Source organism: Periplaneta americana, chromosome 5 (genome assembly GCF_040183065.1).
Source record: "Periplaneta americana isolate PAMFEO1 chromosome 5, P.americana_PAMFEO1_priV1, whole genome shotgun sequence".
NCBI lineage: Eukaryota > Metazoa > Arthropoda > Insecta > Blattodea > Blattidae > Periplaneta > Periplaneta americana.
The window spans coordinates 157221645-157236270 of NC_091121.1; the positions used below are offsets into that span (position 1 = coordinate 157221645).

Sequence of the window (14626 nt, forward strand, 5' to 3'; positions counted from 1 at the left end):
AGAGAGCAAATGTTTTATTCTCTCTGGTCCAGAACCCATCAGTGTCGCCAATATAGCGAACTTATCGCTAACTCTTATGACTATGAACTGCTTTTCAATGACAATATATTATAACTTTATCATTACTTAGATAGGGGTTTAATGACATTTTCAGCATCCTCTAGCGACAAAAGTAAAACTTTCTCTACTGATAATAGGGAATATAGCGACTTTTGTACTATTATCTGGCGACTTTTCGTACACTTTTGTGACAATTCTGTAATTAATCCTGCTGTAATCGTCGATTGTCTTTTTTTCCCCGATGCAAGCCGTTTTCATATGTTGCTATAGCTGTACTTCGTGAGGTTGCACATTTGAGGTTGCAATTGATATTCTGTTATTGTGTAAGCTATACTCTTAGAAAATAAGTTGATGTATATGTTACACTATTCGAAAAGATATTGAAGTTCTGTAATTTGATAAAATACCGAAAGGTATAGTGCTTTTACTTTGTAAGTTGAAAATATGTGTGTACGTGTGAATTTGACATGTTCAGTGGCATGTGTTTTCATTAGCAATTTCTTGACATTTGTATACACAAACTTATGTTGTGGAATTACGAATCTTACAAAATTATTGAAAAGAAACTTTACAATTGTTTCAGATTTTGTTACAGAGGCGGAATATTGACAATGGACCGCTTGTTGAGGTTAGGTGGTAGCATGCCAGGTTTGAGTCAAGCACCACCACCATCTGACGCTCCAGTAGTAGACACTGCTGAGCAAGTGTATATTTCTTCACTTGCCCTTTTGAAGATGTTGAAGCATGGTCGCGCTGGTGTACCAATGGAAGTGATGGGTCTAATGTTGGGAGAATTCGTTGATGATTATACTGTTCGAGTTATAGATGTTTTTGCTATGCCGCAGACTGGAACAGTGAGTATATTTGCGAAGTTCATAATCTTACAAATTACAAGATAATTTGGACAATTGAGAAAGTACAAAGGCTATCCAGTACAAGTTAGCAACGCAGAACTAAGTTAATATTAGATTTCTGACTGTGCACCGCTGTTTAGGTACCTAATTGACTATGTATAACTACTTAAATGGAAGTAGGCCTTTACATGAAATTAATAGCTCTTGGAATTTTTCAAAAAGAGATGGTGGCAGTGGCCATCAATGAATGTGATTGGTTCTTATAAAGGGCGGAAATTGACAGATGAATGATATCGTGCACTGGTGTGTCATGGTGGTGTGTTCTGCTGTGTTGTTTGTATTGTTTGTAATGAGCACAACGTAAGTAAAAAAAAATAATAAACCCTATGTTAATGGCTTATAAACGTAAATGTCAACGGATCAGTTATTACTGCTGGTTCAAGAAATAAATTCTTTGTGCTCTCCTTTCTTTGAGAGAGATGTCAGTATGAATTTTTTTTTTCAAAATCTTACTAGTAGTGCAGGCAACAACTCGTACAGCCGCCATGATAGCCATTGAACCTTCCAGCAGATTTGTTCCTAGTTCACTGCAGCGTGGCGTCATTGATGTCCACCAGTCCGCTGAAATTCGGAATACGCCGTATGTGACAAGATTAGTGGGTTAGTTGAGGGGGATATCTAAGTGATGTCACTTTCGTGTAACGAATCTTGGAAATTAACGATGTGTTTGTCAGACTGATGTGGAAGTCGAAATTCAGGTTAGATTAAATTAAATTAGGTTACCGGTACCTCGCTACTTTTTTTTTTTAAGTTCTTTTGAAAAAGGGGTTAAAAATTGGGGGTTTTCAGGGGAAAAAAACCTGGGATTCTTTTGTTATAGGATATCGCTTAATTTTCGTCAAGTCTGACAAAGTCGATGGTGGAATGGATCTCCACAATTACCCTCAAAAGTACATTGTGACTTTCAAGAATACTTGATACGCGCCACTGCAAATGTGTTGTAACTCTTCTCAGGCTTTTTAGTACAATATATGAAATTAGGGACAAAGTAGAGCATTCACCCACCAATGTAACGACATCCATTCACCATGATGTAACGAATATTGCACACTTTTATCATTGCCAATGTGGCGTTATAAAGCAATTTTCAACACTTTTATCACAGTCACAACACTGTTCTTATTGAACTATATATATGGAATTATCACTATATTAACCCATTTATTATTTCACAAAAAACACACTGAACGAACTAAATGTATTAAAGATTTTATTAATTTGTCCTACAGAATAATATGTGTAATATTGAACTAAATATAATTATGAAAGTCGCCATATTTTCTTCCCACCATCACGATCCACTTCCACTAGGGGCATCCAACATGGCACGTGAGGTAATCTATGGCGAGTCCTCGGCCTCATCTCGCCAAATACCATCTCATTATCATCAATCCCATCGACGCTAAATAACCTCGTAGTTGGTACAGCGTCGTTAAATAACAAAGTAAAAAAAAAAAAAAAAAGAAAGAAATGAAAACAGGCTTGCAATTTTGGTATTGGTTTCTGATTTTGTAGGGAGTCAGTGTGGAGGCAGTGGATCCAGTATTTCAAGCGAAAATGTTGGACATGTTGAAGCAAACAGGGCGTCCAGAAATGGTGGTTGGATGGTATCATTCTCATCCAGGATTTGGTTGCTGGTTATCTGGTGTGGATATCAACACACAACAGAGTTTCGAAGCATTATCAGAACGTGCTGTTGCAGTAGTTGTTGATCCCATCCAGAGTGTGAAAGGTTAGTATAAACTACTGATAATTCACCTTATAAAATAAACAGTAAGTATACAGGTGTCTGTTGAGTGTTATGGGTTAAATTCTGTCAGTGATCCAGAAGCTTAATAAGCAACTGCTATTTATAAGTTACAATGTTTTCAATTTATAGATGAAGAATGAATTTATTCATTGTGACTTTTGAAGTTCTGTTACAGTGCATGAGGTTTTATGTGTCAGGTCCTTAAAGACACAGATAAAGATACCATCTTTCTCTTTTCCTGTGGACATCCTTCCTTATTGGGATGACACTCTCCAATGATGATGAGTTGTCAGTGACAGAACACTCATCTTCTAATTCTTCGTAATCAGAAATTGCGTTATTTTCTACATTTTCATCATCCAAATCCTCTAAATTAATTATGAACTATCACTAATTTCATTCATTAATCCAGCCTTCTCCCAGTAAAACTATTCTCTTTTTTGTATATGCTCACTAGCTAGTCTCATTTTTATTCCGTAACTTTTTCAATAGCATTCTCAGACACAGAGGTATTTCTATGAAATGACAAAGAGCGTAATCCTAAGTATGATACTGTTGTGGAGAATATTGGATAACAGTTGATTAAGAAGCCAGTCTTTAAAGACAACACTGTCCATATCTTGATGGTAATCCTTTGTGGACTTTGATATTTTCAAAGTTAGCAGGATGTTGATGAAATCAGTTGAACATGCGGCATGTAAAACTATGAAGCTCTGACCTTTTCCTGTTAGGTATTTTAAGTGGAAAGTCATCGTCGTTTTTTTCCTCCATACTTTGCTTTTGGTATGATATACATTCGTACAGGTTTCATTTTAGTACACAGTGGAATGACCCATAGCTCTTAACTGTTTCATTGTTCTTACAAATTTAAACCTCTTTGAAACAATATCCAGCCTTTCCATTAAGAACTTTCTTCCATTTGTGTTTTTAACAAATCTCCTCCTCTTCCTCCTCCTTCTTCTTGTTCTTTTTCTTCTTCTTCTTCTTCTTCTTCTTCTTCTTCTTCTTCTCTTCAAGTATTAGGCCATATGGCCTGTTACGATCTCACAGTTGAATTTTCAATCCAGTGCTTTTTGGACAACCGAGAGATCTCTTCCTGTTTGGACGTTGGTGGAGCATGACTTTTGGGATTCTATCTCTACGCATGCGATGCGGATGATTTATTCAGTTGTTTCGATAATGTTTCACGTGATTAATTACAGGTTCTAGGTGTAATTCTTCCATTACATCTTCATTGCGTTTGTGATCCCATTTCATATATCCTGCTGTATATCTCATGAATTTCATTTCATTGGCCGTTATTCTGCTTTTGTCTTTCTTCCTCAATGTCCATGCCTCACTGCCGTAACAAGGCACAGGTCTCGCCAAGGTCTTGTATATGCGAAAATAATTTATTTTTCTTAAAACTTCCCTTAAACTCCATGTACTTGCCTTGAACAAATTATCTTTTTAGAGCATCACCTACATTCTGTAAACTAGGCACAACATCTGTCTGATATAAGGAATAGATGGTTCATTCTATAGCAGCTGCACAGAAATAGTCTGCTGATGTTTTTTTAGGTGTCCATTTCGGGAATTTCTTTTCTGGGATCTGCAAAGTATAGTCACTTGCATGAACTTTCTTTTGTTCACTAAAAATTCTATGAATCTTACGAGCAGATACAGAAGTAGATGCAGCAGTTCTTTTGATTATACTTGTTACTTAAATTGTTTTTTTTTTTCCACATTTTAGTGCCTTACATTCATCAATGAAGAATTTATGAACTTTAATAATAATTTCCCTTTTACCTGACTTTATGGCTTTTTCCTGTTTACTAACATCAGTTGTTTTAAATACAAGCTCAGTTGCAAGAACAAGATTTAGAAAAATAGTACAGTTCAACACAAACATGTTGCTGATTATATGTGTTTTTAGGCTTTCACAGTGAACGTAAACAGAAATGGACTTTTGGGTATTCTGCCGTGTTCTGGAACTTGACATTTCCAATTTTCGGAATTACATGCAGGTCCTATCATAATGGCAGATAGGTATGACCAGAGGAGTCATCAGTTCTGTTGGGCTTGTTATATCTGGCTCAGTCGCCTGGAGTAGCCCAACAGAATAGGCAACCTGTTTGATTATGTATGTAATTCCAAAATTTGGAAATGTTAACTTCCAGGACATGGTGGCTGGAATACCCAAAAGTCTAATTCAGATGATGCTCATTGTTTACACTTTGCAAGTTGTTTAACTTAAAACAGTATGTACTCAAGTTGAAACCGCACCTTCTCACAGAATACACATGATTAATATTTCCCTCATCACTATGACTATAGCAGTATTTACGTAAAGATTATTATTTTTTTGGTCCTACAGAATATATCTGTTATGGTAACAATTAATATTGAGAAAAATTCTCTCCGACGCCGGAGGAGGGGAGTTCGATCCAGTGCTGTGAATTGAATTTTGGCATAGCTCAATGGTGAGAGCGCTTGGTACGTAGAACCAAGGACCCAGGTTCGATTCCCGGTGCTGAAGCGAATTTTTCTCCTATAATATTAATTGTTACTATAACAGATATATAATCAGGTGGCCCGGGTTCGAATCCCAGTCGGAGCAAGTTACCTGGTTGAGGTTTTTTCCGGGGTTTTCCCTCAACCCAATACGAGCAAATGCTGGATAACTTTCGGTGCTGGACCCCGGACTCATTTCACCGACATTATCACCTTCATATCATTCAGACACTAAATAACCTAGATGTTGATACAGCATCGTAAAATAACCCAATGAAATAAGTAACAGATATATTCTGTAGGACCAAAAAAATAATAATCTTTACGTAGATGTTTTAGCAACAGTGCATATTTCTGTACAGATTACTGTGCATATTACTGTGGAATCCCGGCCACCAAGTCAGTCAGAGTGCACTCCTTGTATAATAGCAGTTGACTTAATATAAAATGTGAACATAGTGCCCAACTTGCAGTCAGGCCACAAAGGGAAAAACACTGGTGGAGGGGAGTTCGATCCAGTGCTGTGGATTGGACTTAATGGCTTAATGGTGTAGCTTAATGGTGAGAGCACTTGGTACATAGAACCAAGGACCTGGATTCGATCCCCAGTGCCGGAGCGAATTTTTCTCCTATAATATTAATTATAGCAATATTGGTAAGAGAGAGGAGTTGTAAAAGGCCTGATATTTCTAAGAATTCAGACAAAAAGAGGTAGTTGACCATGTTTTTCCCCACCCTCTTCTTTACAAGCCTAGACAAGGACAGAGCAAAATCTGCCAGCTTAGCCCTCCGCTACTGTAGTAATGCACACAAATTGTTTTGTTTAATGTTAAATAAGGTTGTTTTATAACATTTGTTGTTACTAGTGGTAGAGTGTCTGGCTACAAATCCAGGAACATGGATTCTATTTATGGCAGAGAAGTGGAAATTTATTTTCCTTTATAATTGAATGTGTTTCCCTTGTCCTGTTTGCTTTTCACTGCCTTAAATGGTGGCCTTGCTTGTACTGTACTGACCATATGATCAAGGAGTCTTCGTGTTTTTTGTATGTTTAATGTTGGGTCGTAATCTTCACATTGGTGAGGACAGAATAGGTCATGAAAATAGATGATGATAATTCTGTAACAAGACGACCTGGTCTTCTTTGGTGTTCTAGTGATTTACATGCTTGCACTATAAGATTCGAGGGATGCAGCTTCAAATTTGGTCGAGAATAATGAATTTTTAGGAGCTATAATATTTCTTAGGGTAACTTTCTCTGGAAGTAAAATAAATCAGGGATCATATTTTGTGCATTTATAGCATTAAAGAGAGATCTTCTACAAAATTACTTGCAAACATTTCTCTGCTTTATGCAAATACATCTATCTGTAGGCCTGTTACACTGAAGTGGTCTTTAGAGCTTGAAGATACTAACTTACTTACGGCTTTTAAGGAACCCACAGTTCCTAACAGTGTTGCAAATATTGTGAACCATTCTGCAAGGTTTTTAAAAGTTGCAGAAGACATAGAATTGTGTTAACATTGTTTATGCAATCTATTTTGTTGTACAATACAAAAATTGACATTCTCATTGCGATGCATTTATTTGGAAATACTTTATGGGAATATATATCTTGTTGTTATTTTCTAATGCCAGACGTTTGACAATAAAGTCATTTGATCTCTTGCACTCGAATATTTTCAAAGATATTGTCATGGTCAGCCACTGAAGCACAGATTTTGAGTGTTCCGAATTCATTTCTTGATTTGAATTGCACACTGGGCAGTTAGGGGACTGATATATTCCAATTCTATGCCAACATTAAGGTTTGCTTCTTGAATAATGATATCTACATTATTATCTGAAAGTATATTGGCTAGTACAGTCTTCTTAGCTGATGTTATACCGCCAGCATTCCATTGTAAGATGTTTAGTTGATTCTGTACCATTGAAGTAGTCCCCGCCCGGTGATCTGATTGGGGGACTATTTTACCTCTGGATAATTTTACTTTAATGGTACTTATTTCATATTGGAGTGGTTAAATGGCAAGTTGTAGCCGATTTAAGTGAACACCATATTTTAACGTTTTGGTGGCTACTTCATCCACACACAAACCCCAGAATGTCTGGAGGACCACACCTGCTGTTGGTCGACGGGTCTACTAGACTTAGTTGAGAGAGCTTGTTGATCACCAGCTTTCCCTCCTTAAGCCACTGGAGGACGATTTTAGTGCCATAGCAGGTCAGCACTAGGAACAGAAAAGTAGAAGGGTAGGAAAGAAAGTGAAATGAATCCCTAGGCCTCAAATGTTCTAATACTGTCGAGGTCGAAGAAAGTAAGAGTTCAGTCAGAGGACTGGATAGGAAAGGGTAAAGAGAGAATTAGGTATTGAATAGAGGAAAATTATACCAAATTCGGTCATTAACTCATCAAGCTGACCAATGCTAATTGATGAGTAGCCCCTTCCTTTAGTTCAGCTTGTAAAATTATGCTTACTAACAGCTGTACCACGGGAAGGTAGGGATGGGACATTGGGTATTTGTCCAGGTTGGTTCCTTAAAGCCTTCAGGGGGAAGGATTAATGGCTCTCCCCCCTGTATTCGACAAATACTCTTTCATATCACTGATGATTTGTTAGAAGCTGGTTGATGATAGATTATATTTAGAGTATACTTTGTAAAAATTTTTAAAGCCTCTATTCTTTAATATTATGTATGTCTTATTCATTTTACTTCTTCTGTATTTAGAAAAGTAGAATTAAGAATTAAAAAAAACTATGAATATATAATGAATTAAGTTTTTCTTCATTTTTGTTTGACAATAGGAAAGGTTGTTATTGATGCATTTCGGTTGATAAATCCTAACATGATGGTATTAGGCCAGGAACCACGTCAGACTACATCCAACCTTGGTCATTTGCAGAAACCATCAGTTCAGGTAATTCTGTTTTCTTTTTCTTGCTCTTTCTCTCCCTTCGGTCTCATTATGTAAGATTTATGTGATATTATTTACACATGGGTCTGATTTTCAAGGACATAGCCTCCAGCAGTTGTAGGCCTAGCTTGTGTGATCTGCATGTAGCTACTACAGTCAGGAATAAAACTGATACATTGACTATTGCAATTGAAAGTTTTAATATAAGTCTCGCTTATTACGAAAAATGAGAGCATTGGTCACAATTATTTTACACGTTAAATTTATGGTACAACTACATTCAGATTTGTTGCATTGTTAATTGATACTTTTTGATGATAGTGATTTACAATTAAAAAACCAGTGATGTTAAATGTGACTATCAGTGACATTATCAGTAAGGTTTTGTCTTAGAATGTAAGGGAGTTATTTATATATTATGATTATTTAATTTATAGATTACTCATCCATGAATTAATTTTTTATAGGCTCTGATTCATGGCTTGAACAGACACTACTATTCCATCAGTATTAACTATCGAAAGAATGAGTTGGAACAAAAGATGTTGTTAAACCTCCATAAAAAGTCATGGATGGATGGACTGATGCTTGCGGACTATTCAGAACACTGCAAACTAAATGAGACAACAGTTAGTGACATGCTGGATTTGGCACGGAACTACAACAAGGTAATTGCGGCTTTTTTATGTGTATGTATTTATTTACACTGCAAGTGGGCAAGCACCCGGTGGCAGTGGTATACACAATAAAATTACAATACACAATACAATAAGAATACACAATACAGTTTAACATAATAATTACAATTAATAATGAAACATAAAATAACCTAATTTTACAATACAACCTACATATGTATAGGCCCTACATAAGTTTCAATAGTCTTTCACTTTACTCTCATCTCACTCACTGTAGTGGCACTATGACGCATTTCACTGACACTCTATAACACATTTCACTGACACTATAGAACACATTTCATTGACGCTATAAATTATCACTGATCGGAACTATTCACTGCACTGTAAAACCATAACTTCACTGATACAACAGTTCAAATAAGACAAATAATTACACCCTTATGCATACTTATAAACAGAACTACATTTAAGCTAAATATTTCTAGTCTAAGGCCCTCTTACACGCTATTTTTAAATAATTTACAATTCAAACCAAGGGAGTAACTCGTCAGGCTAAATAAATACATGTCACCTTAAAAAATTAAATGTTAAATGTCACCTTAATTTTAATTTACACGTTATACACAACTTTTTAAGTTATTCTTGAATCACCTTAAGGAAGGACAGCCCTCAAAGACCACTGCAGGTAGGTCATTCCAATCATTTATAGTTCTATTTAAAAAATGAGAATTTACTTACATCCGTTTTCTGTTTCCTACATTTGATTTTAAAATCATGATCATTCCTACCATAGTATGTTGGCTTTTCTAACCAAGCCGTTATGTCTACCCATGCTTTCTGACCTAGATGTGCTCTATACAATGATGTTATTCTAGTTTTCCTATGTCTGTTTTCCAAAATTTCCCATTTAAGTTCTTTTATCGTATCGTTTCCATCTTCTCTTTTACCTTTAACAAATTTAGCTGCCCTATACTGGATTCTTTCTAAGGAATGTAGATTTCTTTAGAAGTAATATTTTATTTGCTTATATTACATAGAGACTGTTTCTTCAGCAAATAGCATTAAATGAAGGTGGTATTCCAAGAACTAAAATAATGAATATTTTAATAGTCATTATTTAACCCAGGGGTCAGAAGCTCATACTGAAGGGGCAGTAGCAACCTCACCCCACTTTTTGTTCATGCACACAACACTAAGTCAATGAAAGGCCACTCAACTTGAGTGCAGTCACAGTCTGCATCAGTGGCGTAGCATTATCATCTGAAAAGTTAATGACATTAAATATGGCTAATTGAGCAATATCTTTATTATCTGTACTTTCATCTAGTGCCAAGGAGTACCACTTCATAGTTTGTATTTTATTCATTAATTGTGCCTCTTCATCAGAACTAAGAGCCACTATTCTGCCCGCAACTGTGTGAGGTGACAGACTGATGCACTGGAATTGTTCGACTATGTTAGGGCAAACATCTTTTGCAGCTAAAACTAAACAGTCTTTAACATTCTCTCCCATTGTGAATGGTTTCATTCTATCCGCAATATATTTTGAAATGCGGTAGCTGGCACGAACCAATTTTTGTGCTGTGTTTGTTCACTATCTTGTGCGATTTTTTTAGTGTTTTGCCTTTTTAGACTTTGTAACAACTACTTCCTCTCATCCCCTATAATTAAAGACTGGAATTTTTTGTTGAGTTCAAAGTGCAAAATGTGGGATTTTCAAATGGAAAAATCAATGTTTTCAATTGAATTTTTCGGTATTTTCAAAATACACAGCTTTAATAGCACGACAAATACCCTAGCTTTCAAAATATATTTCAGAAAAAAGATTGACATTTTCTGTTGACAAACACGTTTTCCCAGGTATTCGCAAGTTTCCTTTTTCTTTTTGCACACTGCTAAAACAAGTAGCAATAGAAGTCTGCACAGAAGATTGTTCGTCTTCCTTGCGAAAATTAATCGCCGATACATGTTTTGCCGACTTCAAATGTTTCTCAACAGTATCTCTTCCTTCCCACGAGACCTGACAATTACAAAATTTACACATAATTGTACTTTTGCCTGTGCAATAATATACTGGAAAGCTCTGTCCCTTGCAGATATTTTATTATTAAGCATTCTTGTAGCCTTACTTGCACAGGGACACAATAATGTTCTTTTGGCTATGTGCAACACTATAAACAGATAAAACAAGCACACGCAGCATGCTCCAAAATAATATCACAGTCGTATATACAGTCACGAAGCTTGAGTTGTTGAGGGTACTAGGAACAATAGACTGTGCCGGTACTATTTCGCATTGTCTGTGATGAGGCAATATTAGCGATCATAGTGGTTAGCAACTGTTTGTGATTGCTATAGAGTTTTAAGCCTAGTTCGCAGAAGTCTGATATGTAGTAATAGACAACAGAGTCACAAGGACTGGGTAATGAATCTTGTAAACTGTGCACTAATTTGTAAGAGTTAGTTAAGAGGATTAGAGACCTTTAACAGTACCAAAAGGAAAATACTGAATGACAAGAATGATGTGTCAAAGAGGTGGAGGCGTGGCTTCTATTTTATAAACTATACCGAAGAACAATATTAACTTTTAGCACCTAAAGTTCCGGGCTCTAGTGATAATACCAGTGAAATGAGTCTGAAGTCCAGCACCGAAAGTTACCCAGCATTTGCTCATATTGGGTTGAAGGAACCCCCGGGAAAAAACCTCAACCAAGTAAATTGCCCCGACCAGAAATCGAACCTAGGCCACCTGGTTTTGCAGCCAGATGTGCTAAGCGTTACTCCACAGGTGTGGACCGTATGCATGTATGTATAGATAAGGAGGGAAGACCTGGCATGTGAGCTGTGAGAGAGGGGAAAGAATGAGGTATTAGAGAGTTTGTTTCGTAACAGTTAATATTACAGGGTGTAACAACTTTAATATTTAGAATTGCTGGAACATGTTCTCTGACACATTCTACGTTGATTAAACCTAACATATCTATATCCGAAATTGAGAGGTTACAGAGATAACAGAGCTGAAAAAAATAGAATTTCTTGCAGCTCCAAGCATTATACCGTTTATACAAGGTCTATTTTATGGCATTACTAAGTAGAGATGCATAAGAAACATTTGAAAAGCAGTGAATGAAGGAAATTTTACTTTTAAGATAAATTAAATTAAAATTGTTTAGGTTGTTAAGGAAACGAAACAGACAACAGTTTAAAATAACAGTTGTGAGAAAAATAAACCGTATTGTGACTAGTCTTTTTATTGAGTTTTGACCATTAAAACATGCCTTTTGTGTACACACATCAGGAATACGCCGACATAGTTTATGTGTATGGACTATGTGATGGCAATGCAACAGCATCTGTTTTGGCATATCAAGCACGGTTCCCAAATCGTAGGATTTCTAGTGCACAGGTATTTTCACGTGCCTATTGGCAAATTTCAAGAAGTACAGTGTTTGGAATCTTAAGGACATTTTTTTTTTAACTTTACACAACCTATCTTCCCCTCCATACTCATTGATGATATAGCGAGGCACATAAGGTCACAGGGCAGATCTTGCCTCCTCTACTGTATGTATGTATCTAATGCTCTTGATTTGGCAATAAAGCCATTATTCTGCATTTAATTTCCTCTCGAGTGTCATTTCTTACTGTTGCTTCAAGGTACTGTACTTGAATTTTTCCTCCTTTTCAAAGGATAAATTTCCAATTTTTATATTTTCATTTCGTACTATGTTTTGGTCACGAGACAAACTCATATACTTTGTTTTTTCGGGGTTTACTTCCAAACCTAACTCCTTACTTCCAGTACTTCAGGTAAAATTCCCTTGTTTTTCCTAATCGTTTGTGGATTTTCTCCTAACATATTCACACCATCCGCATAAACAAGCAGCTGATGTAACCCTTTCAATTCAAAACCCTCTCTGTTTTCCTGGACTTTTCTATTGGCATATTCTAGAATAAAGTTAAAAAGTAGATTAAGATGTACAGTTTATTTAAATATCTTGAAAACTTTCAATTTTATAGTTGCACTGTTCACTTAAATTGTGGAATATGATCTGAAATCCAGATAATGTGATGCACAAAATGAGATGGTTCTTTTCAATTTTGGCACATGACAGCAATTTCACGACTAAAATATTCTCCACTGTAGTAATAAAAAATTTTGTCCCCTACCAGGCACTCGAGGATGAAGAAAAAATGACGCCAGAACAGTTGGCAATTAAGAACGTTGGTAAGCAAGACCCAAAGAGGCACCTGGAGGAGAAGGTTGATGTTTTGATGACAACCAATATTGTTCAGTGCCTGGGGGCAATGCTGGACACTGTTGTCTTCAAGTGATGTCGAGGATTGCCGAGGAGTTTGTGCTTCAGATTCACCTGTCACACATGCAGTTACAGAAAAATAAAAACATTAATCCCTGTGACACGTTGGAGAACATTTATTTTATCAAAATTATTTATTAAGAACTTGCAGTTAAGAAATCTATTTCTTTTAACAGTCAAAGGGATAAAATGTTTTAATGACCCTGCAGTGTTTTGCTGTGAATGATAACTCAAATTATAAAACGAGGTATGCAAATGTTCTAGTTTGCAATTGGGAAGTTCTTGTACTGATTCTCTTCAATAATAAGATATTAAAAACAAAATTATTAATCTTTTTAATTATGGTAACATTGTGCTGTTTTTTTTTTGTACAGCCCATCTTGTCATGTGATTTTATATTGATCAAATGATATACTGAAATGTGACTTATTCACAGAATCATCTTAAGTGATGATGACCCCCAGCATGATGATCATGAAGAATATATACATTTTTTTTTTCTAGTTGGTTATTTAATAACATTGTATCAACTGCTAGGTTATTTAGCATCGATGGGATTGGTGATAATGGGATGGTATTTGGCGAAATGAGGCTGATTCGCCAGAGATTATCTGACATTCGCCTTGCAGTTGAGGAAAACCTCGGAAAAAACTCAACCAGGTAATCAAACCTGCGTCCAAGTGCAACTCCATGTCGACAGTCAAGCACCTTAGCTGACTGAGCTACACTGGTGGCTTTTCCATTGTTGAAAAACTTCTTTCACACAAGTGGTTCATTGGTCGTCATCATCTGTTTTCGTGTCCCTGATTCTCGTTATCAATTAAAGTGGCCTCATTTGATAGTTCTTTAATAACCACTTCATGAATTCACATTTGACCAAAATATTTGTCGTGCGCCGGTCTCCGCTGACGTCCCTCTGCTGAATGCTGTGGTCACAGGTGTTGAGAGGGGAAACAGAAGTGACAAGACAAGATAGGTCGAAGTGTGTGTGTGGGGATGATATTGAAAGGAAAAATTCTGCTTACAGATACAGATATTTATTTCAATAATTAGTTCCTCTACTCGGTCTTGGGCAGGGAAACGGGAGTGTCATTAAAAAAATCTCGAATATTGAAATATATGTTCCTGTGACTCTGATTGAGACTAGTTAAAGAGCTGACGGAGCTAGGACGGGAGATATAAGAAGTTAGGGGTAATGGGAGTATCTGGAAAGAGGTGAAACTAAACTTGCTCGAAAGAAAAGGGGGCGACTAAGGTGAGTAAGAGGGAGATGTGAACTAGGTACCTTCACCTATCGAGCTCGCAAACATGGCTCGCGAATCCGACCGATGAAGAGATGGGATGCAGTTATCGAGCTTGCTAGACATAGCCCGCGACTCCGACCACTGCAGGGAGTTTGAAGGAAGGACTAGGGTTGAACAAGCCGGGGGGGGGGAGGGGATGAATGTGGGAAGAGAAGTGAGAGAGTGAAGCGCTCAGAGGAGAAGAGAAGTGGTTAGTTTGAAGATGAGAGACCGACTGGCTCTAGCAC

At 36.7% G+C, this 14626-nt stretch overlaps 1 protein-coding gene across 3 annotated transcripts; it reads left to right on the top strand.

Annotated features, from left to right (window-relative positions):
- The first annotated feature begins 188 nt into the window (after positions 1 to 188).
- Positions 189 to 13443, top strand: Rpn11 (regulatory particle non-ATPase 11). Of its 3 annotated transcripts, none has more exons than XM_069826724.1 (6): positions 189 to 491; positions 644 to 914; positions 2490 to 2706; positions 8026 to 8138; positions 8603 to 8803; positions 12950 to 13443. In XM_069826724.1, the coding sequence occupies exons 2-6, from the start codon at positions 672 to 674 to the stop codon at positions 13109 to 13111; spliced, it is 936 nt and encodes a 311-aa protein (XP_069682825.1). In that variant the 5' UTR covers positions 189 to 491; positions 644 to 671; the 3' UTR covers positions 13112 to 13443. The 3 variants fall into 3 exon arrangements, with proteins under 3 accessions (XP_069682825.1, XP_069682826.1, XP_069682824.1); XM_069826725.1 differs by having other exon boundaries at positions 189 to 383; XM_069826723.1 differs by having other exon boundaries at positions 194 to 473.
- The last annotated feature ends 1183 nt before the right edge of the window (positions 13444 to 14626 follow it).